The sequence below is a fragment of the Zingiber officinale genome, chromosome 2B (genome assembly GCF_018446385.1).
Source record: "Zingiber officinale cultivar Zhangliang chromosome 2B, Zo_v1.1, whole genome shotgun sequence".
NCBI lineage: Eukaryota > Viridiplantae > Streptophyta > Magnoliopsida > Zingiberales > Zingiberaceae > Zingiber > Zingiber officinale.
In genome coordinates this window covers 147,307,543-147,332,534 of record NC_055989.1, presented here as the reverse complement: position 1 = coordinate 147,332,534, position 24,992 = coordinate 147,307,543, and the positions used below count along the sequence as shown (strand labels likewise).

Below are 24,992 nucleotides of genomic sequence, written 5' to 3'. Positions count from 1 at the left end.
CGGAAGGGATCCAGGCGCCCGGAACCGCATATAAAAGGAGGGTTGAGGTGCAGCTTCAATAGACAATGAATTCTAAGTGATCTTTCATCAACACGCTGCTCCAAAAGACGCTCCGAAGTGCTACTACAAGTGCCCGACGACCCGAAGCTTCAGAATTAGCATTTCTTGTTGTCGGTATAATTTTTGATAGCTTTTATTTGTACTCATAATTGTAATCTTTTAACGAGCTTATAGTTGTTGCCCACCGGAAGCGATCAAGGATCGCGGGCCTTCGAGTAGGAGTCGACTTAGGCTCCGAACGAAGTAAAATCGACCTGTCTCTTTGTGTTGTCTCTTTATTTTATTTCCGCTTATTCTGCTGCACGTTTTAACTCCGATAGTTTTCCGATAATCGAACGAAATAGCCACGAGCGCTATTCACCCCCCCTCTAGCGCTTCTCGATCCAACAAGAACTGATACTAATCTGCTACAGTATTGCTCATACTACAGAGGTAATAAGCAAGGTATATATACAAATTTCCAATGACTAAACATCTATAATGAGAATATATCTCAACACAAGTAAGTGTATCAGCATATGTGAACATCAGCAGTAAGTAAGCAATAACAGCATATATAATCAGCAACAACCAAAACAAATATAATAACAACAGCGTATGCACGGATGGTCACTCCCTCCCACCTCTTCGCACCATGACCCCCGTATGGTCGAGAGGCCGGGTCAGTGACAGACTGTACACCACTCCAGCTACCACTCACACAAGTGGCCGAGGGGACAGTTGCATAGTAGCTAACTAGCTACATCTGCGACAGGGTCCCTGCTGCTCGTACTCCAGCTACCACTCACACGAGTGGCCGAGTGCGGCACGACAGGACAAGCGGCATCAACTCCAGCTACCACTCTCTCGAGTGGCCGAGGATGCGGCATGCATGCAATGACATGATGCGAACAATGCAACAGTCATCATATATAAGCAGAAACAGGTATGCTACATGAAGCCAGCATGCTCAATTTAGTACATAAATAAACAACAGTCAAAGCATACAAACATGCTATCTAGTATCTGCTACTGATCATGGACAATAACAAGAGACTGTATAGATATGAAAATGAATTTCTCAAAGATCACGTGGAAGTATCAAGCGCAGGAAAAATAAGAGTGGAGTCAAGGTAAAAATAATTTCTTATCCAAAATAGTTCATGCACCAAGGTCAAAGTACTAAAAGAAACAAAGCAAGAAGTACCCGCCTTTATATGTAGATCGTGTCAACCGTCTTCTATCAACGTCCTAAACAATCCGCTGGGCAGTGTGGCATCTGATGCCGTCGACAGTGCTGGGCAGAGGAGGGGAAAGTGGAGGGGCCAATAGGTGTCGGGCGGTGCTCGGGTGCCAGCTAGGGGGAGACGTCGGCGGCGTGCGGCTCGGGAGGTTGCGAGGTCGCGGCGATGACACGCTTGACGGTCGTGCGAGGGCAGCGACGGTGAGGGGGCGGCTAGGGCACGGTGGTGGCGAACGAGATCGAGAGAGGAGCGGTGGTCGGTGATCTACCGAGGGAAAAATCGCAAGAGGGAAAGGGAGGAGGAGCTTCGGCGAGATCGGGGAAAGAAGAGGTCGGCGGAGAAGGCGAGGGTGGCGTCGCGAGGTAAGGGGAGAAGGGATCGGGAATTAGGGGATGGGGAATTAGGCTTTATATTATTTTAAACTTAGGTTTAGGAAAATTAAAACCTAAGTTTATTTCTCAATCAACTCCCATTTTTTTTTTCTAAACCAGCTTCCATGTAGCCTATAAATTTATCCCCTTAAATTACGTCAAACGGACTCCGAAAAATTCTCAGAAAATTTCTAAAAATTCCTGAAAATTCCTAAAAGATTATTTGTCAAATAACCCTATTTTTAATTATTATTTTGTTGCCGTATTTTACATTCTCCCCCACTAATATAAATTTGGTCCCCAAATTTACTACTCACTCAGGAATCCTCATCTATGGATAACAACCAAACAACACACCCATATACTAGTCCGTCATAGTGTCATGATCAAATCCTTAACTGAAAAGGATGCTTTTGTGGGTTATGGACTCATCTTGCTTCCACTGCGCCACTCTGATATTCTGCCTTCACTTGTTGACACATACAGAATCAGACTTCAAAGTTCACAATATCATCCTCTGCATTTTCCCTTTCCATAATTGCTATATATATATACAGGGAGTCTTAGACCTATGAAAGAGTAAGTCGATCTCCTATTGATCAGGCTAATAAGAGTAAATCAGTCCTCTACTAACCAAATCAACGCGAGTAAATCGATACTCTATACATTGAGTCCATAAAAATATCTAGGGCACTGTAAACCTAAATAGCAATATCAAGGACTCCTCATGTCCGTACAACAAACATACCCAAACATAAGATCACTGGCCCAAAGTCTGTAATCTAACCTTCAACTAAAATCACCAACTCCATAAATATCAAAGCATTATACACTTTAAATTACTATCAACATCAAAGAATAAATAATTGACCATCAAGTCTAATATCCACTAATAGATCATCAAAAGATAACATATCACCATATCTGATCTAGCCAATAACTGACACCACAAATCATACATGGTACAAACAACTAAAAAGCACACATGGTATAAACAACTAACCAAGTACTAGCAAAAGTGTATGATAACGGTATACTACATACCTCCTATAGCTTGAAGATTCCTGCCGCTGCCTGGTCCCACAACTCGAGAGTCACATCGAGGGATCAACTTACAAAGGGAAAACAAAATAATCGGAACACCGAAAATCATTAATCGAAACAAGATCGAAATTTCAAAACACAAAACACAGCATTTGACTCGAACCATGCTCTAATACCACTAAATTGTCACGCCCTAGAGGAGTCCCTGTCCGAAAAAATTTTGACAGCATCTCCCCTGTACGGATGACAATCTGAAGCATTACTACATACAAAATATACCTCAGCCACACTCGGCTGGAATATATATACAAATAGAAATAATATAACCACGCAGTTAATATACACAGCCTATCCGGCTGGACATAAATGAATAAAACATATGACATAATACAACAGCCCACACGGCTGGATATAAGCACAACCACGCAGTTAATAACAGCTCACTCAGTTGGAACAAAATAAACACACGGCAGCGGAAGACATAAAATGATACGAACGTAAAACCAACAACGACACTAACAAAAATACCTGCCATCACAGACTTGACCCAAAATTTACATCGACTTGTTGAAAAACAAAATATACAAAATCAATATACCACCCCAAACGATAACAAAACCAAAACGAAAACTATCCTCGAGTGTGACGTAGGACCCAGGACTGGCAGCCAACATCTCTCCAAGCATCCATGACTCATCTACCTGTTACCTGGAGAAAGAAAACAATTTTGTGGGGTGGTGAGTATTGGAACTCAGCGGGTAAGGAAAGAGATAGTGCATGAACATAACATATAAGTAGAGAGTGTCAACAGTATACAGCCTGATTAGAAGAATAGCAGATACTATAATGGAACCCAAATAAATGCTCATACCTGAAACCATATCCTAGGCTAGGTATAGTAGGTCAGAACTGATACTAATATGCTATAGTACTGCTCATACTACAGAGGTAATAAGCAAGGTATATATACAAATTTCCAATGACTAAACATCTATAATGAGAATATATCTCAACACAAGTAAGCGTATCAGCATATGTGAACATCAGCAGTAAGTAAGCAATAACAGCATATATAACCAGCAACAGCCAAAACAAATATAATAACAACAGCGTATGCACGGATGGTCACTCCCGCCCACCTCTCCGCACCATGACCCTCGTATGGTCGAGAGGCCGAGTCAGTGACAGACTGTACACCACTCCAGCTACCACTCACACAAGTGGCCGAGGGGACAGTTGCATAGTAGCTAACTAGCTACATCTGCGACAGGGTCCCTGCTGCTCGTACTCCAGCTACCACTCACACGAGTGGCCGAGTGCGGCACGACAGGACAAGCGGCATCAACTCCAGCTACCACTCTCTCGAGTGACCGAGGATGCGGCATGCATTCAATGACATGATGCGAACAATGCAACAGTCATCATATATAAGCAGAAACAGGTATGCTACATGAAGCCAGCATGCTCAATTTAGTACATAAATAAACAACAGTCAAAGCATACAAACATGCTATCTAGTATCTGCTACTGATCATGGACAATAACAAGAGACTGTATAGATATGAAAATGAATTTCTCAAAGATCACGTGGAAGTATCAAGCGCAGGAAAAATAAGAGTGGAGTCAAGGTAAAAATAATTTCTTATCCAAAATAGTTCATGCACCAAGGTCAAAGTACTAAAAGAAACAAAGCAAGAAGTACCCGCCTTTATATGTAGATCGTGTCAACCGTCTTCTATCAATGTCCTAAACAATCCGCTGGGCAGTGTGGCATCTGATGCCGTCGGCAGCGCTGGGCAGAGGAGGGGAAAGTGGAGGGGCCAATAGGTGTCGGGCGGTGCTCGGGTGCCAGCTAGGGGGAGACATCGGCGGCGTGCGGCTCAGGAGGTTGCGAGGTCGCGGCGATGACACGCTTGACGGTCGCGCGAGGGCAGCGACGGCGAGGGGGCGGCTAGGGCACGGTGGTGGCGAACGAGATCGAGAGAGGAGCGGTGGTCGGTGATCTACCGAGGGAAAAATCGCAAGAGGGAAAGGGAGGAGGAGCTTCGGCGAGATCGGGGAAAGAAGAGGTCGGCGGAGAAGGCGAGGGTGGCGTCGCGAGGTAAGGGGAGAAGGTATCGAGAATTAGGGGATGGGGAATTAGGCTTTATATTATTTTAAACTTAGGTTTATGAAAATTAAAACCTAAGTTTATTGCTCAATCAACTCCCTTTTTTTTTTTCTAAACCAGCTTCCATGTAGCCTATAAATTTATTCCCTTAAATTACGTCAAACGGACTCCGAAAAATTCTCAGAAAATTTCTAAAAATTCCTGAAAGATTATTTGTCAAATAAACCTATTTTTAATTATTATTTTGTTGCCGTATTTTACACACCAGGTCGAAGCCATATCTTCCTAGACATGCGATGCCCAAGCTTACCTAACGTACTATCATCCAAAAATTTCACCAGTACTGTGGGTCAAGTTAAACCTAGCCCGTTTTTATCTAACCTTAATTACCCTGCCGGGTAATCTACTCTTGTTTTACCCATTTCGGGTAGATTAAGTTCAGTTACCCTGTCGGGTAGTTCAGTTGGGGGTGCCAACTATTCTGGATCTTCCATCTATATTTTATTTGATTTGAATTTTGAATTTATAATTTAATTTCAAATTTTTTAATTTGATTTTTATTTTTGAATTTTGAATTTATAATTTAATTTCAAATTTTTAATTTGATTTTGAATTTTGAATTTTGAATTTATAATTTAATTTTAAATTTTGAATTTGATTTTGAATTTTGAATTTTGTTTTATTAAGATCATTTTTCTTTTTGCTCCCCCTGGATTATAGCCTCGATATGGTCTATCGAGGTAGTGTATTTGATCCTTCGGAACCCAGTATTTACCAAGTCCAACTTGATTGACCAATTTGGACTTGGGGACCCATGCTTGGACTGATTTACTATTTTGTTTGTTTATTAAGGATAAATAAGATTTATATTTCTTTTTAGTTTTATATCCTAGCCCAGTTCTATTGTAAACGGCTCTTTGTGTCCCAAGAATTAGGTCAAGATTCTTGGAGCCCAAAGAAAACCATTCTAAGGTATTTTTTAAATCCTTGACCTAATTTTTCAAACTAGAATTTTCTTCCTCAAGTTTTTGAACTTGAGTTGAATTTCCAGTCTGAACTTGATCAGGTAAGGATTTAGTATTAGTCACTTCTTTAAGGACAACTACTTCCTTTAGAAGTGACTTAATCTTAAGGTTTGACTTAGCTAACTTGTGTAATAAATAATTGACTAAATTATTAAGTCTAGGAATACTTACAGTGGAGTCTGGCCCTTCGAAAATGGATGCGGATCCGTGGCTTCGCTCGGACTCGGTCTCTGACTCGCTCTCGCTCTCGGATTCGACAATCTGGTCGCGGGCCATTAATGCGAGTAAACTCGTCTGATCGAGTTCGTCGTCGTCGTCCTCCGAAGAAGATTCATCCCACGTCGCCTTCAGGGCCTTCTTTCTTCTTTGCTTTTTGTCTTCCTTTTGGTTGGGGCAGTTGGCTTTGATGTGCCCCTTTTGATTGCATCCGTAGCAGGTTACTTCAAATTTTACCTTCGAACTTGGTTGGGCCTCCTTGGATTGTACCGCCTTCTTCAGGTCTTTCTTGTTGAAGCCTTTCTTCTTCTTGTAGAGCTTCTTTACGAGGTTCACGAGTTCGCTGGTCAGTTCGTCTTCTTCATCTTCTGAGTCGGGTTCATCTTCTGATTCTGGTTCAATTTTTCGCCGTACTCTTGATTCCCGTGTTCGACTAGTACCTGCAACCAAAGCAATACCCTTCTCGGTTGACTGTGCATTAGTTTGTTCATGAAGTTCAAATTCACTAAATAATTCATCTAATTTTAAACAAGACAAGTCCTTGGAGACTTTGTAGGCATCTACCATTGATGCCCACAATGTACTCCTTGGAAATGAATTAAGAGCGTACCTTATTACGTCCCAATTTTTGACTTTCTGCCCGATCGCATGTAGAGAATTGAGAATGTCTTGAATCCGTGCATGGAGTGAACTCGTTGTCTCTCCTTCCTGCATTTTTAAATTGTACAGTTTATTAAATAACAAGTCACACTTACTTACCTTGGTTTCTGAGGTGCCCTCGTGGAGTTCGATCAGCTTTTCCCAAAGCTCCTTTGCTGATGAGAATGGACCGACTCTGTTGAGCTCTTCTTTGGTCAGTCCACACTGGAGGGTGCATGTAGCTCTGGCGTTGGCTTCCACTTTCTTGATAAAGGATGGTTCCCAGTCTTCGCAGGGGGTAGGTTTGCCATCAGTGCCAGTTGGTAGTTGAAATCCAGTTCGAATGATCATCCACATTTCGAACTGGATTTTTAGAAACGTCTCCATCCGTCCCTTCCAGTATCCGAAATCTTCTCCGGAGAAGAGCGGGGGACGGACAGTGCTGAAACCCTCTTGATGGGTCATTAAGAGAATATGCAAAAAAGAAAAAGAGAAATATGTCCCAAGACTACGTCTTGGATTAGTAGTGCGGGAGTATATATATAAAAAAACTAACTCGAGTGGTGTTGCACCACCTTCGAGTGAGATCGATACGAAAGAAAAACTGGAATGTAGTAAGAATACTAATTTCAGTTGACTCCGAAAAAACACCTCGAGAAAAAAAACTGCGTGATTGGTGGTTGCACCAGATCAACGCTACCCCGCTCTGATACCAATTGTTGGATCGAAACGCGCTAGAGGGGGGGGGGGGTGAATAGCGCTCGCGGCTATTGTGTTCGATTATCGGAATCGTAAAAGAAACTCGTTCAGAAATTAAAGCAGCGGAAATGAAATAATGACACACAGACACGAAGGATTTTACTTCGTTCGGAGCCTGTGACGACTCCTACTCGAAGGCCCGCGATCCTTGATCGCTTTCGATGGGCAACAACTATAAGCACGATTATTACAAACTAAGTATTACAATAAGTGCGTTAAATAAATCTATACCGACGACGGAAAATGAGATCTCGGAGCTCTGGGTCGTCGGGCACGAGTAGCAGCACTTCGAAATGTCTTTTGGAGCAGCACGTGGCAAGAGAATCACTTGTAATCAGATGAATTGAGGTGCTGCTCGAAACCCCCTTATATAGGGTGTTCAAGGCGCCTTGGAAGCCTCCGAAGGCGCCTCCATACTGCCGAGTCACCCGCGTGGATCAAATTCGAACTGGTCGAAGTTCATCTGCTCAAGGCGCCTTATGCCCCATTCAAGGTGCCTTCCAAGGCGCCTTATGACTCCTTCAAGGCGCCTTCCAAGGTGCTTCGCAGCCAGCTCCAACTTTGCACCCGAGGCGCCTCCAAGCTCCATGGAGGCGCCTCGGACACTGTTCATCCGAGGAAAGACTTTATTATTTTATACCTGCAAGACATATTAGTCCAAAACAATATTCTGCAACACAAGGTTAGCACATAAAGCCATAAATAAGGTAACAAAATATTATCGATAGTCATCAGACTATCCAGGTCTGACTTCGGATTTCCGTCCAGAAATCCTAGGTCGACCCGACGCCTACTGTTCCCTCTACGGGGAACGCGCCCTCACCTACTCCACTCAGGAGATTTACCTACTGCCAGTGCGATCCTCCAGATCGACTGGACTTTTGCTCAGCACTTGACGCTTCCGGACTTTCTGCTGGACATCCGCTTCCCGGCTAGTCCAGTCTTTCACCCGGTTCGCGACACCAGGACTTTCCACCTAGGGTTACCACCCCCTAGGACTTTTGCCTGAAGCCATCGACCTGCCAAGACTTTCCGCATAGGGTTACCACCCCCTATGACCTAGGGTTCCCACCCCCTAGTGGTTTCCCTTTGCCTAACCGCAGCTAGGACTTTTCTGAGATACTCAAGCAGACTTGTTAGATCATAAAACACCTTAACTTTGAATCCTTTGCCATTATCAAAACACGAGTTCGATCGTCGAATGCTTCCCGCATCAACAAAATCTAGGTTGATGATGTCCCCTTGAGAAGCTCATAAAGATTGTCATGTAAACCCTGCAGGTGGACTTAGTCCGGCATGACAATGAAGTTGAGTGGTACTACTCTTGGAGCTAGATATTAATTAAGTGAGTTGTCAGTAACTCATTTAATTAGTGAGCATTCTATATCTTAAACACAGGGAGACTAACACACTCATGATAAGAATGGGCCCATATAGTAATATAGGATTTGTGCGGTAGTTTAATAATAACTCTTTAGTTGTATGAGTTATTATTGATGAACTCGAGTTGGGTGTTTGGGATGAATACAGGAAGCTCAAGTTCATCGGGAGACCAAAACCAATTCCTCCTCTCGGTCCCTGTTGTAGCCTTTTATTTATAAAGTCTTATACTCACCTAAACCCAACTTCTTACCCACCTTAAGGTGGCCAGCCAAGCCTAGCTTAGAGCCCAAGCTAGGGTCGACCAAACCAATGTTAGATGGGATCAAGTGGTGGCCGGCCCTAGCTTGGAACCCAAGCTAAGGTGGCTGACCACAATAAAAATAAAAGGGGTTTTAATTTTAAAATCTTTCCTTATGTGGAAATCATGATTTAAAAGAGAGTTTTAAAATTAAAATTTTCCTTTTATAGTTTCTACAAAGGATTAAGAGAAAGGTATGATATCTTTCCTTATTTGTAGTTAAAAGGAAGATTTTAATTTTGGAGAAAACTTTCCTTTTTGTAATCATCCACATGTTTTAATAGAGAGATTTTAATTTATAAAAGTTTCCTTTTATAACCAACCATGAAGGGAATTTTTAAAAGAGAAATTTTTATTTTTAAAATTTTCGGAAACAAATTAGGAAGTTTTAATTTTGTGTTTAAAACTTTCCTTATTTGGAGGACTTATAGGGGTCGGCCACAAGATGAATTAAGAGGAAATTTTAATTAAAATTTCCTTATTAGTCATTGACAAGGAAAATAAGGAAGTTTTAATTATGTTTAAAATTTTCCTTATTTGCCGAGACAAAGGAATATAAAAGAGAGGGAAGAGGTGCCTCACCTGACAACACATCTATTATTCCTCTCCTCTCTTTCTTGGTGGTGGTCGGCCCTCATCCTTCCTCTCCTCCTTTTCTTATTCTTTGGTGACCGGCGACATCAATCCCTTGGAGCTTGGTTGGTGGCCGGATTTAGCTTGGAGAAGAAGTAGAGAAAGGAGACTTTGTTTCTTAGCATCCCTTGGAGCTTCGTTGGTGGCCAAAGTTCTTCATCTCAAGGAGATTGTTGGTGACCGAAACTTGCAAGGAGAAGGAGGCTTGGGTGGATTCTCGTTTCGGTAGATCGTCGCCCACACGACGTCTGAGATAAGAAGAGGAATACGATAGAAGATCGTGAGGTCTATAAGCTATAAAAGGTATAACTAGTTATTAGTTTCCGCATCATAACTAATTTATTCTTTTGTTTAGATCTTGAAATACCAAACACAAGAGGCTAATGATTCTAGGCTATCAAATTTATGTTTCGATTTTGTGTTTCTTTTGTTTTTCGATCTTGTGATTCGATTGTTCTTAATTGTTAAACCTAGGGTTACTATAAGGAGATTAAATATTGAATTTCATTGAAAGGCTTTATCTAAGAAGTGGTGGATGATCCCATACCCAAGAAGGCCTAGTGTCTCGCCATGTTTAACCTGGAAGCCGATATCTGAAATAAATATTTAATCAAATTTATAACATAGGTGGATTTGGATTAATAATGTTAAGCATCGTTTGCGATCCAAGTCTAAACCTCTAAGAACAAATAAGTTGAATTTAGAATCGATAATGTTAAGTTCTGTTTACGATTCCAAATTTAATTTCTAAAGAACACAATAGGTTGTTAGGAAAGGTTCAGGACTTGTACAAAATTTTTGTACAGGGGAACCAGTACGATATTCCAGGTAGCAATCAACAATTGATATCAGAGCTAGGGTTTACCTCTGTGTTTGGTTTTCAGTTTAATTATGCACATGTCATACATAATTTAGGTAGGATAATAGTAGGATATGCTAACTCTGTGGTTGCAGGCTCCAACTATTATGACTTATTGTGATTGTGTGTGATTGGATCCTCGGACATGTCGAGGGCATTTTATGTGTGTGCATGATTGTATGTATTAAATACAGTAGGAGCTGTATTAGTTTTAGGATTTTACATTTTTGTTTCGATCTAGATTACATGTACATTCTCTTGTGGAATATAGGATCGATAAATGTAAAATTCTATTTTTGTCGCGGATTGTATCCTTACGAGGCATGGTACTATTTGAGGACCAAAGGCGCAGTGGAATAAGAAGCAAGATAGATACGATGACTAGATCCGATTGCGGTGGCTAAAGATGACAGTAGCTAGGGTTGGCAGCACACGGAGGACAGTGATGGAAGAAGCCATAATAGTTGGAAAATTATATTTCCATATTTATTGCTTTTATTTACTGTGATGTGTGTGATGTGTGCTTGCATGGTTAAAATTCCTCACCTTAAATAACTAAGTGGGAGAGGGATTAGTAAATAAATTCCATGGTCTCTATTACTGGTTTGTAAGTGATGCAACAAACTTGTATGTTGGCTCTGAGTGCCTCCCTCCACAACGGATGAGTTTGTTTACGGATCACTAGATCAAACTTCCTTTATGGATGATTATAGGAAATTATTTAGGAGCGTGTGATCTTCTCCAACTGAAGGGGCACAATCCTATTTAATGGACTAAGTATCAAGTAATGGTATACACTTAGACGCATTCAATAGTATCCTCCCCAACGGAGTCACTGCTATTTTTTTGCGTGACCAAAGGAAAACCCACTATTAATTTTATTTGTCATAAAGTTAGGATGACAAGATAATAAAATTAATGGGTAAAACCTCCTCTTACAAATGTTGAATTTGTATATGTCCACATTAACGTGGCATGCAAAATTCACGGTGTTTTGAGGTGTTGGTAAATTTAAATAATATTGTTTGAGGAATCAATATTATTCTAAATTTAGAGTCTTGACCAAAAGTTTATTTTGTGATTCTTAGGATGACTTTCAACCCACTAGCTATTATTCTGAAAGAGAACAAACTTACTGGTCCCAACTACATAGATTGGAAAAGAAACCTGGACATTATCCTAACTGCTGAAGGCTATAAGTTTGTACTGTTAGAGGTCTGCCCTAATGTGCCTAATAGTGATTCTAGTGAAGAGGAGGTTGAGTATTATAAGAAATGGGTAAAGGCAGATGACATGGCACAGTGTTACATTTTGGCTTCAATGTCAAATGTGATGCAACATCAGCATCAGGACTTACCAACTGCTTATGACATGATGAACAATCTCAAGGAACTCTTCGGATACTAGAATCGGGCTGCTAGGCAAGAGACAATAAGAAAATTAATTACAACCACCATGTCAGAGCGGACACCCGTAAGGGATCATATCCTAAAGATGATGACTTATTTGAACGAAATACAAATCCTTGGAGCTGAAATCGATGGGAAAACCCAGATCGATATTATTCTCCAAACGCTATCCAGAAGTTTTGAGCAGTTCCGCCTGAACTATAACATGAACAAAAGGGCTTATACGTTGGTGGAACTTCTGATAGAACTTCAGGCAGCAGAAGGTATATTTCGTCATAGTTCTCAGATTCACTTTGCTGAAAATATTTCTACTTCAAAGTCGAAAGGAAAGAAGAAGAAGAAACAGGCTGGCTCAGCAAAGAAGGTGAATAGATCTCTAGGTACTGGACCTAAAGTTGGAGTGAAGAAGCCAAAGGGCGAGTGCTTTATCTGCAAGCAGTCTGGACATTGGAAGGCGGACTGTCCTCAAAGGAAAGAGAACAATAAAGGTATATCTTATTCTCTAGTAGTTGAAACATGTTTATGTTAGAGTGTATACTAAAAGCCTAGCTTTTGGTATAAACATTTATCTAGAAATAAGAATCACATTGGTCAAATGTCTACATTTATGATAAATGTAGTTGCTCAATTAATTTATATTGTAGATAACATGGTATGTGGTGTCACACACAGAAGATCATGTTATTGGTTCCTTATAAATTATAAACAGAAGCTCACGACCAAGATGGAAAGGAACAAACTATTGGAAGGTCGTAGTGTAATTAGGTATTAGTTTATCTTAACTATATAATTACACTAGTACACTTAGAGTGTATTGAGTAGGACCATATGAGGTCGTTCCTTTTATACTGACTTTATGAAGGAACAAAGACCTCAGTTATTATGGAAGTGTGTGCTCTTAATCCTAATATAATAACAAGCACATATATTTGATATTTATTTCTTTAATTTATCAATGGGTGAGATTTAATTCGATGAATCAATAAGCCCGATAAGTTGGGAAATGATATCACTTATAGTGTGTGTTGTTGATTATAGAAGGAAACTGTGTCCTAGTAATCTAGGTTGATAATGTCCCCAAGAGGAGCTCATAAGGATTGTCATGTTAAACCCTGCAGGTGGACTTAGTCCGACATGATGATGAAGTTGAGTGGTACTACTCTTGGAGCTAGATATTAATTAAGTGAGTTGTCAGTAACTTACTTAATTAGTGGACATTTGTTATCTTAAACACAGGGAGACTAACACACTCATAATAAGAAGGAGCCCAAAATGTAATTTGGGATTGGTGCGGTAGTTCAATAATAGTTCTCTAGTGGAATGAATTATTATTGATAAAATTAAGTTGTGTGTTTGGGGCGAGCACGGGATGCTTAATTTTATCGGGAGACCAAAACCAATTCCTCCTCTCGGTCCCTATCGTAGCCTCTTAATTATAGAGTACTATACCCACCTATACCCACCTTCTTACCCATCCTATAGGGGCCGGCCAAGCTAGCTTGGAGACCAAGCTAGGGCCGGCCATGGGTATGTTCATGGGTGAATTCATGTAGCCGTCCCTATTAAAATAAAAAGGAATTTTAATTTTAAAATTTTTCTTATGTGGATAATATAATTTAAAAGAGAGTTTAAAAATTTAAATCCTTCCTTTTATAAGATTCTACAAAAGATTAAGAGAAGAGTTAAAATCTCTTTCCTTATTTGTAGATTAAAAGGTTGATTTTAATTTTGGTAAAAACTTTCCTTTTAATTATATTCATGATTTAAAAGAAAGTTTAAAAATTAAAAATTCTCTTTTATTAGTTTCTACAAAAGATTAAGAAAAGATTTAATATCTTTTCTTATTTGTAGATTGAAAGGAGATTTTAATTTTAGAGATAACTTTCCTTTTTGAAAATTATCCACATGTTTAAAAGAAAGATTTTAATTTATAAAATTTCTTTTTATTAACCAATCATGAAGGGATTAAAATTATTGGAGAAATTTTTATAAATTTCTAGAAACAAATTAGGAAGTTTTAATTTTTGTTTTAATTAAAACTCTCCTTGTTTTGGGGAGAAGAGTGGCCATTATAATTTAAAAAGAGAAAATTATTTTAATTAAATAAATTTTCCTTTTCAATGGCAAAAGAATTAAGGAAGTTTTTATTAAATTTTCCTTATTTGCCAAGACCAAGGATTATAAAAGAGGGGGTAGAGGAGGCTTCAAGGCTAACGACTCTATTCTATTTTTCCTCTCTTTTCTCCTTGGGTGTGGCCGACCCTTTCTTTCCTCTCCTCTCCTTTGTGTGGCCGAAACCTTCTCATGGTGGAGATAGCTTTGGTGGCCGGATCTAAGAAGGAGAAGAAGGAGAGAAAAGAAGCCTCTTTTCTAGCATCCCTTGGAGCATGGTGGTGGTGGCCGAACCTCTTCATCCTAGGAGAAGTTTTGATGGACAAAACTTGTAAGGAAGAAGAAGGTGCTTGGTGGTTCTCATCTCGGAAGATCGTTGCCCACACAACGTCCGAGGTTAGAAGAGGAATACGGTAGAAGATCAAGAGGTCTTTCTAAAAGGTATAACTAGTAATTTTTGTTTCCGCATCATACTAGTTATTTTTGGAAATAATATTAAATACAAAAGGCATACGATTCTAGAGTTTCGAATTTGTTTTCGATATAGTGTTCTTTTGTTTTTCTTTCCCTTGTGATTTGATTGTTCTTTTCGGTTAACCTAAAGTTATTTTAGGAAATTAAATATTAGCTTTCCATAAAAGGTTTTGTCTAGTCGGTAGTGGTTGCTCCCATATCCAAGAAGGCCATGTGCCTCGCCACGTCAGTACTGGGAACCAATTATGGAAATTAATATTTAATGGAATTAATAACTTAAGGTGATTTGGGTCGAACGTGTTAAGTTCCGCAGGAGACCCAAGTCAAAACCTAAAAGAACGAATAGATTAAGTTTTGGATCAAACGTGTTAAGTTCCGCAGGCGATCCAAAATTTAATTTAAAAGAACACATGGTAGCTAGGAAAAGGTTCAGACCTTTGTACAAAATTTTTGTACAGTGGAACCTCTAGGTTTTTCGAGTAGCAACCAACAGTTTAGCGGTGTTATCTACCAGTACCTGGTGTGTAGATACAGGAGCCACTGATTATGTTTGCAATACATTGCAGGGGTTCCAGGAAACCCGATAACTATATGAAGGAGAGATAACTGTCTATATGGGCAATGCTACGAAAGTAGCGGCTATTGCAGTGGGAGACGTCTACTTATCATTCGATAGGAATAGAACTTTGGTTTTGAGAAATTGTCTTTATGTGCCAACTTTTAGAAAGAATTTAATTTCAGTTTCTAAACTGTTTGTGGATGGATATTTTGTTTCTTTTGATGACAAAGTAGTTATCAAGAAAAATAGGGTTATTATCTGTTCTGGTGCATTACTAGGCAATTTGTATACTCTAAATCCAATTACTCCCACAAAACAACAAATGAAAATTAATAACACATTTTCTAATTCTAATAAGAGAAAGGAACCTTCGGAAATGAACCAAACATATCTTTGGTATCTAAAGCTTGGTCATATTAACTTGAGTAGGATTCAAAGGCTTATAGCCGATGGACTCTTGGGTTCATTAGTGTTGGAAAATTTTCCAACTTGTGAATCTTGCTTGGAAGGTAAAATGACCAAGAGACCTTTTAAGGCCAAGGGGTATAGAGCCAAAGATGTGTTAGAACTGGTTCATTCTGATTTGTGTGGTCCTATGTCTATCTAGGCAAGAGGTGGTTTCGAATATTTTGTCTCTTTCATAGACGATTATTCGAGATATGAGTACATTTACTTGATGCGCCGCAAGTCTGAATGCTTTGATAAGTTCAAAGAGTACAAGGCTGATGTGGAGAAACGTCATGGTAAAAGTATCAAGACACTAAGGTCTGATCGTGGTGGCGAATACCTCTTTGGAGAGTTTAGGAATTACTTATCAGAGGTCGGGATTCAATCCCAATTATCTGCACCTGGTACACCTCAACAGAATGGTGTGGCAGAAAGAAGGAATAGAACTCTTATGGAAATAGTTAGATCAATGATGAGTTATTCAGAATTACCAGATTCATTTTGGGGATATGCTCTGGAAACAACAGTGCACATTCTGAATATGGTACCTTTTAAATCAGTACCCTCTACTCCCATGGAATTGTGGAATGGGCGTAAGCCTAGTCTGAGTCATATTCGGATATGAGGTAGTCCAGCACATGTGATGAAGGGAGATACTGATAATTTGGAATCACGTACAAAAGTTTGTCTGTTTATAGGATATCCTAAGGGAATGAAAGGTGGTTTGTTTTATAATCCTAAAAATCAGAAGATCATTGTTAGCACCAATGCTCGATTTTTAGAGGAATATTATGTAATGAACCATAAGCCCATGAGTGAAATTATTCTAGAAGAAATTAGAGAGGACACGTCTAGTCTAGTACCAACAGTACAAGATGAAATATCACAAGAAACTACAACACGTGTCACAAATGATGCACAGTTATAGACAGTGCCTCATCATAGTGGGAGAGTTGTGAGGTAACCTGAGAGATTCATGTTTTTGGGAGAGTTGTCGGACTTGATCCCTGGTGAACATAAACCTGATCCTCGGACATATGATGAAGCACTCCAAGAAAAAGATGCAGTATCTTGGCAAAGAGCGATGAATTCTGAAATAGAATCTATGTATTCTAATAAGGTCTGGGAGCTTGTAGAACCACCAAATGGTGTAAAAGCCGTTGGATGTAAGTGGATCTACAAAAGGAAAAGAGGGATAGATGGGAAGGTAGAAACCTTCAAAGCAAGGCTTGTTGCAAAGGGGTACATTCAGAAAAAGGGAATCGATTATGAGGAAACCTTTTCGCCGGTAGTCATGCTTAAGTCTATCCAGATTCTTTTATCTATTGCCTCTTATATGGATTATGAGGTTTGGCAAATGGATGCTAAGACAGCTTTCCTTAACGGAAGTCTTGAAGAGAACATCCATATGAAGCAACCAGAGAGGTTCATAGCAAAGAGCAAAGAGCTTCTAGTTTGTAAGCTAAATCGGTCTATTTATGGACTGAAGCAAGCTTCAAGGTCTTGGAACATCCAGCTTAATGAAGTAATCCAGTCGTATGGATTTATTCAGTGTCCGGATGAGTCTTGTGTATACAAGAAGTGTAACGGAAACAGGGTGATATTTCTTATACTATACGTAAATGACATTTTGTTAGTTGGAAACAATATCAAAGTATTGTCGGAAGTAAGGGTATGGTTGTCCAAGCAATTCGATATGAAGGACTTAGGAAAATGCGCATATATTCTCGGGATCCAAGTAATAAGGGATCACAAGAAAAGAATGTTGTGTTTATCCCAAGCTTCATATATCGATACAATCCTAGCTCGTTTTAGCATGCAAGACTTCAAGAAAGGTTTTCTACCCTTCAGGCATGGAGTATCTTTATCTAAAGAGATGTCTCCGAAGACATCAAAAGAGATAGAAGAGATGAAGGCAGTTCCTTATACCTCAGCAGTAGGAAGCCTAATGTATGCTATGTTGTGCACGAGACCTGATATCTGTTTTATCGTGGGCATGGTTAGCAGATATCAAAGTAACCCTGGACAAGGACATTGGACTACAGTAAAGCATATATTGAAGTACCTGAGAAGGACTAGAGATTATATGTTGGTTTACCAAGCAGATGATTTGCTCCCTGTGGGTTACACGGATTTTGACTTCCACTCAGATATGGACAATAGTAAGTTTACATTAGGCTATATGTTTACTTTAGGAGGTGGAGTCATAGCATGGAGGAGTGTTAAGCAGAAATGCGTTTCAGACTCAACCATGGAAGCTGAGTAAGTGGCAGCCTCTGAGACAGCCAAAGAAGTTGTATGACTTAGGAACTTCCTAATGGACTTAGATGTGATTTCTGGTTTGCCCAAAATCATCACAATTTATTGTGATAATAGCGGTGAAGTAGCAAACTCGAAGGAACTACGAGCCCATAAGGCGAGTAAACACATAGAGCGCAAGTACCACCTGATACGAGACATCGTAAAGCGAGGAGAAGTTGTCACCAAGATTGCATCAGCAGATAACCTGGCAGATCCTTTCACGAAGGCCCTTCCGGCGAAAGCTTTTGATCGGCATGTTGAGGGGATGGGGATTGGATGTATGACAGCGTTTATGACAGCATAGTCTTTTAGTATAAGTGAGAGATTGTTAGAGTGTATACTAAAAGCCTAACTTTTTGTAAACATTTATTTTTGAAATAAAGAATCACATTGGTCAAATGTCTACATTTATATGCTAAGTGTAGTTGTTCAATTAATTTATATTGTAGATAACATGACGTGTGGTGTCACACACAAAAGATCATGTTATCATTGTTGGTTAGTCCTAAGAAAATGTACCGGTTCCACTGTATAAAAATTTTGTACAAGTGTCGAACCTTTCCTTAAATAACCTATTGTGTTCTTTAGAAGTTAAATTAGGAATCGCAGACGGAACTTAACATCATTGATTCCAAATTTAACTTATCTGTTCTTAATGGTTTAGATTTGAATCGCAAGCGGAACTTAACACTATTGATTCAAATCCACCTATGTTATTAATTTCATTAAATATTAATTTCCAAAATTGGCTTCCAGGACTGCATGGTGAGGCACATGACCTTCTTGGATATGGGAGCAACCACCACCGCCTAGACAAAGCCTTTTAAGGAAAGCTAATATTTAATTTCCTTAAATAACTCTAGGTTAACCAAAAAGAACAATCAAATCACAAATTCGAAAAGAAAGAAAACACAAACTTGAAAAACTAATTCGAAAAACTAGATCTAATGCCTCTTGTGTTTGGAATATTTACAAAAAGAAATAACTAGCATGATGCGGAAAACAATTACTAATTATATCTTCTCTTTGTAAACTAATGACCTCGAGATCTTCTGTCGTATTCCTCGTCTCGCCTTGGACGTCGTGTGGGCGACGATCCTCCAAGATGAACACCACCCAGAAACTTTCTTCCTCTTCCTCTAAAATCTGGCCACCACCACCACCAAGGAGAAGAGAGCAAAAGGAAAAAGAAGAGAAGAAAGAGGGAGGGCCGCCCACACCAAAACCTCCAAGCAAGAGAATAAGAATTGTCTCTCATGAAGCCTCCTCACCCCTTCTTTTATAATACTTGTCCAAGGCAAATAAGAGAAGAATTTTTACAAAAATTAAAATCTTCCTCTAGTTTTTCCTTTTCCCTTTTAATTTTTCTTTTCTTTCCTCTTAATTGAACCAATCACCAAATCAATGGTTAGATGGATCTAATCTTGGTCGGCCCCTTGCTTGGGCACCAAGCAAGGTGGCCAACCACTTATAGGAATAAAAAAAAAATTTTATAAAATTTTTACAAGAAGAAAACCTCTTATAAAATTTTACAAGCTCTCTTTCCTAAAGTGGATGTTAAAAAGGAAAGCTTTTAAAAATTAAAACCATGTTTTAAAATTTAAAACTTCTCTTCAAAAATTTCCTTTTTTAACATGTATAGAAAATTTTAATTTTTAAAACTTCTCTTCCTTTTTTTTTCTAAAACCATGAGGATGGTTAAAAAAGGAAAGTTTTAAAATTTTTAAAACTTTTAAAACTTTCTATTAAAATATATAGTCAAATTCAAATAAGGAAAGTTTTAAAAAATTAAAATCTCTCTTTTAAAACTTATAGTTTTCTACAAAAAGAATATTTTAAAAATTCAAAACAACCCTCCTTGTTTGAATTATTGTGGCCGGCCCCTACTAGCTTGGTCACCAAGCAATAGGGCCGACCCCTATAGAAGAGGATGTGGCCGACCCTTGCTTGGTCACCAAGCATTGGACCGATCTCCTTCTTGGACACCAAGATGGGCTTATATTTGGATGAGCTTGAGGCTATAATGAGGCTACGACAGGGACCTAGAGGAGAAATTGGTTTTGGCCTTCCGATGAGCTTGAGTATCCCGTGTTCGCCCCGAACACACAACTCAAATTCATCGATAATAACTCATTCCACTAGAGAGTTATTATCGAACTACCGCACCAATCCCAAATTACATTATGGGCTCATTCTTATCATGAGTGTGTTAGTCTCCTTGTGTTTAAGATAACGAATGCCCACTAATTAAGTAAATTATTGACAACTCAATTAATATCTAGCTCCAAGAGTAGTACCACTCAACTTCATTGTCATGTCGGACTAAGTCCACCAACAGGGTTTAACATGACAATCCTTATGAGCTCCTCTTGGGGACATTCTCAACCTAGATAACTAGGACACAGATTCCTTTTATAATCAACAACACACACTATAAGTAATATCATTTCCCAACTTATCGGGCATATTGATTTATCGAGCTAAACCTCACCCTTTGATAAGTCAAATAAATAAATATTAAATATATGTGCTTGTTATTATATTAGGATTAAGAGCACACACTTCCATAATAACTAAGGTCTAGTTCTTTTATTAAGTCAGTACAAAAAGAACTTACCTAAAATGGTCCTACTCAATACACTTAGAGTGTACCAGTGTAATTTATTAATCAAGATAAACTAATACTTAATTACACTATGACTATTCCGATGGTTTGTTCCTTTCCATCTTAGTCATGAGCAACTATTTATAATTTATAAAGAACCGACAACATGATCTTCTGAGTGTGACACCACACTCCATGTTGTCTACAATATAAATTAATTGAACAATTACATTTAACAAATAAATATAGATATTGACCAATGTGATTCTTTTATTTCAAAAATAAATGTTTACAAAAGCTAGGCTTTTAGTATACACTCCAACAATCAGTTCCTTATAAATTATAAATAGTAGCTCACGACTAAGATAGATAGGAACAAACCATTGGAATAGTCATAGTGTAATTTGATATTAGTTTATCTTGACTATAAAATTACACTAGTACACTCTGAGTGTATTGAGCAGGATCATTTGAGGTTGTTTCTTTTTATACTGACTATATAAAAGAATAATACCTCTGTTATTATGGAAGTGTGTACTCTTAATCATGATATAATAACAAGCACATCTGACTATATAAAAGAATAATACCTCTGTTATTATGGAAGTGTGTACTCTTAATCATGATATAATAACAAGCACATATACTTAATATTTATTTCTTTAATTTATTAAAGGGTGTGATTTAGTTCGTTAAATCAATAGGCTCGATAAGTTGGGAAATGATATTATTTATATGGTGTGTTGTTGATTATAGAATGAAACTGTGTCCTAGAAATCTAGGTTGATGATGTCCCCTTGAGGAGCTCATAAGGATTGTCATGTAAACCCTGCAGGTGAACTTAGTCCGGCATGACAATGAAGTTGAGTGGTACTACTCTTGGAGCTAAATATTAATTAAGTGAGTTGTCAGTAACTCATTTAATTAGTGGACATTATATATCTTAAACATAGAGATACTAACACACTCATGATAAGAATGAGCCCATATAATAATATATGATTGGTGCGGTAATTCAATAATAACTCTTTAGTGGTATGAGTTATTATTGATGAACTTGAGTTAGGTGTTCGGGGTGAACACGGGAAGCGGGAAGCTCAAGTTTATCGGGAGACCAAAACCAATTCCTCCTCTCGGTCCCTGTCATAGCCTCTTATTTATAAAGTCTTATACCCACCTAAACTCAACTTCTTACCCACCTTAAGGTGGCCGGCCAAGCCTAGCTTGGAGCCCAAGCTAGGGTCGGCCAAACCAAGGTTAGAAGGGATCAAGTGGTGGCCGGCCCTAGCTTGGAACCCAAGCTAAGGTGGTCGGCCACAATAAAAATAAAAGGAGTTTTAATTTTAAAATCTTTCCTTATGTGGAAGCCATGATTTAAAAGAGAGTTTTAAAATTAAAATTTTCCTTTTATAGTTTCTACAAAGGATTAAGAGAAAGGTATGATATCTTTCCTTATTTGTAGTTAAAAGGAAGATTTTAATTTTGGAGAAAACTTTCCTTTTTGTAATCATCCACATGTTTTAATAGAGAGATTTTAATTTATAAAAATTTCCTTTTATAACCAACCATGAAGGGAATTTTTAAAAGAGAAATTTTTATTTTAAAAATTTCCTGAAACAAATTACGAAGTTTTAATTTTGTGTTTAAAACTTTCCTTGTTTGGAGGACTTATAGGGGCCGACCACAAGATGAATTAAGAGGAAATTTTAATTAAATTTTCCTTATTAGTCATTGGCAAGGAAAATAAGGAAGTTTTAATTATGTTTAAAATTTTTCTTATTTGCCAAGACCAAGGAATATAAAGAGAGGGTAGAGGTGCCTCACCTGACAACACATCTATTATTCCTCTCCTCTCTTCCTTAGTGGTGGTCGGCCCTCATCCTTCCTCTCCTCCTTTTCTTTTTCTTTGGTGGCCGACGACATCAATCCCTTGGAGCTTGGTTGGTGGCTAGATTTAACTTGGAGAAGAAGTAGAAAAAGGAGACTTTGTTTCTTAGCATCCCTTAGAGCTTAGTTGGTGGCCAAAGTTCTTCATCTCAAGGAGATTGTTGGTGGCCGAAACTTGCAAGGAGAAGAAGGAGGGTTGGGTAGATTCTCGTCTCGATAGATCATCGCCCACACAACATCCGAGATAAGAAGAGGAATACGATAGAAGATCGTGAGGTCTATAAGCTATAAAAAGTATAACTAGTTATTAGTTTCCGCATCATAACTAGTTTTTTCTTTTGTTTAGATCTTGAAATACCAAACACAAGAGGCTAATGATTCTAGGCTATCGAATTTATGTTTCAATTTTGTGTTTCTTTTGTTTTTCGATCTTATGATTCGATTGTTCTTAATGGTTAAACCTAGGGTTACTATAAGGAGATTAAATATTGAATTTCATTGAAAGACTTTGTCTAGGAAGTGGTGGATGATCCCATACCCAAGAAGGCCTAGTGCCTCACCATGTTTAACCTAGAAGCCGATCTCTAAAATAAATATTTAATCAAATTTATAACATAGGTGGATTTGGATTAATAATGTTAAGCATCGTTTGCGATCCAAGTCTAAACCTCTAAGAACAGATAAGTTGAATTTGGAATCAATAATGTTAAGTTCTGTTTGCGATTCCAAATTTAATTTCTAAAGAACACAATAGGTTGTTAGGAAAGGTTCAGGACTTGTACAAATTTTTTGTACAGAAGAACCAGTACGATATTCCGGATAGCAACCAACAGATGCTCTGCATTCTCTTACTACTACAGGCTCTGCACCCTTCACCATGGGGTTTTGCATCCTTTTACTGCTATGGGCGCTTCACTCTATTATTACTATATGCTCTATATTCTCCACTTGTTTTGCATCCTTTTATATCTACAGGCTTTGCTCCCTTCACCCGCGATGCCCTGCTTCCTTCTGTTGCTACGGACTCTGCTCCCTTATATGACTATGGGCTTCACTCCCTTTGACGGTCAGGGCTTAGCTTATTTTTCTCCCTGACTCCGCGGACATTTGGGGGTCAGGGGATCAACACTATTTCACTCACCGACTTCATGGGCATTTGGGAGTCAAGGGATCAAGTCAGATCCTTAGCCGGTTGACACCACTTCGTGATCAGGTATGATAAAGGCTCTACCCCCTTATATTGCTACGGGCTCCGCTTCTATGGACTTCAGGGCTTATCTTCTCCCTTTTTCGGGATCGAGCTATGCCACCAGTCTCGGACCGGATTATAGCCACTGGTCTCGGACCAAAGTATTGCCATCAATCTCAGATGGAAGTATCATCAGTGATCTTCTGGTCGGGCTTCCAGAATAATTCTTGGTCGAGCTTCCAGATCAAGTCCTGGTCAGATCTCCAGATCAATTCTTGGTGAGGTCTCCAGATCAAGTACTGGTCAGGCCTCCAGAACATTTCCTAGTCAAGCCTCCAGAGTATTTTTTGGTCAGGTCTCCTGAGGATTTCTTGGTCAGGCCTCCAGAGCATTCCCTGGTTAAGCTTCCAGATCATTTTCTCGTCAGGCCTCCAGAACACCTCCCGGTCAGGATTCTCCAGACTCTCGCCCCAGTACGAGTTGTAAGTGATCTTGCTCTCACGCCCAACGACCTCTCGGTCAGGTTCCAGATTCTCGCCCCAGTGCGAGTTATAAGTGAGCATGCTTTCACACCTCCAGACTCTCGCCCCAGTGCGAGTTATAAGTGAGCTTGCTCTCACGCCCAACGACCTCTCGGTCGGGATTCCAGACTCTCGCCCCAGTGCGAGTTATAAGTGAGCATGCTCTCACACCTCCAGACTCTCGTCCCAGTGCGAGTTATAAGTGAGCATGCTCTCACGCCCAACGACCTCTCGATCGGGATTCCAAACTCTCGCCCCAGTGCGAGTTATAGGTGAGCATGCTCTCACGCCCAATGACCTCTCGGTCGGGATTCCAGACTCTTGCCCCAGTGCGAGTTATAAGTGAGCATGCTCTCACGCCCAACGGCCACTCTGCTAGGCACTCATCATACTCGCCCCACTTGCCTCTCTGCTAGGCACTCATCATACTCGCTCCACTCGTCGCTCTGCCCGACACTCATCCTTAGTTTTTGCTCACCGCGGTTGCTCGGTCGACGCTCACCGCTCACTCGCTGCTCTGCCCGACACTCACTATTAGTGTTTCGCTCACCATTGTTGCTTGACCATTTGCTCGACCACTCACTGGTACCACTCGGCTACTCGCTTTATGCAGATTGACCTCTTGCTTAATGTTTTTCTCGATTGTGCGTTCGACACCGCTCGCCCATCATCTTCTGACCCGCTCGACATTTTTTGATTGTCCGATCGTGATTTATTGACGTTCGGTCAGTATTTTTCTCGATCGCACTCATGACTCTGCTCGTCCATCATTCTCTCTATTGTCTAGTCGCGATTTATTGATGCTTGGTCAGTATTTTTCTCGATCACGCTCACGGCTCTGCTCGTCTATCATTCTCTCTATTGCCCG

General features: G+C 39.5%; 1 protein-coding gene across 1 annotated transcript in view; it reads right to left on the bottom strand.

Annotated features, from left to right (window-relative positions):
- LOC122048822 (protein YELLOW LEAF 1, choloroplastic-like) overlaps positions 1-24,585 on the bottom strand; it is an 81,954-nt gene extending 57,369 nt beyond the window's left edge. The window contains exon 1 of the mRNA XM_042610344.1: positions 24,530-24,585. Coding sequence (XP_042466278.1) covers positions 24,530-24,585 — 56 coding nt within the window. The remainder of the gene's footprint in view (positions 1-24,529) is intronic.
- Between the last annotated feature and the right edge of the window lie 407 nt (positions 24,586-24,992).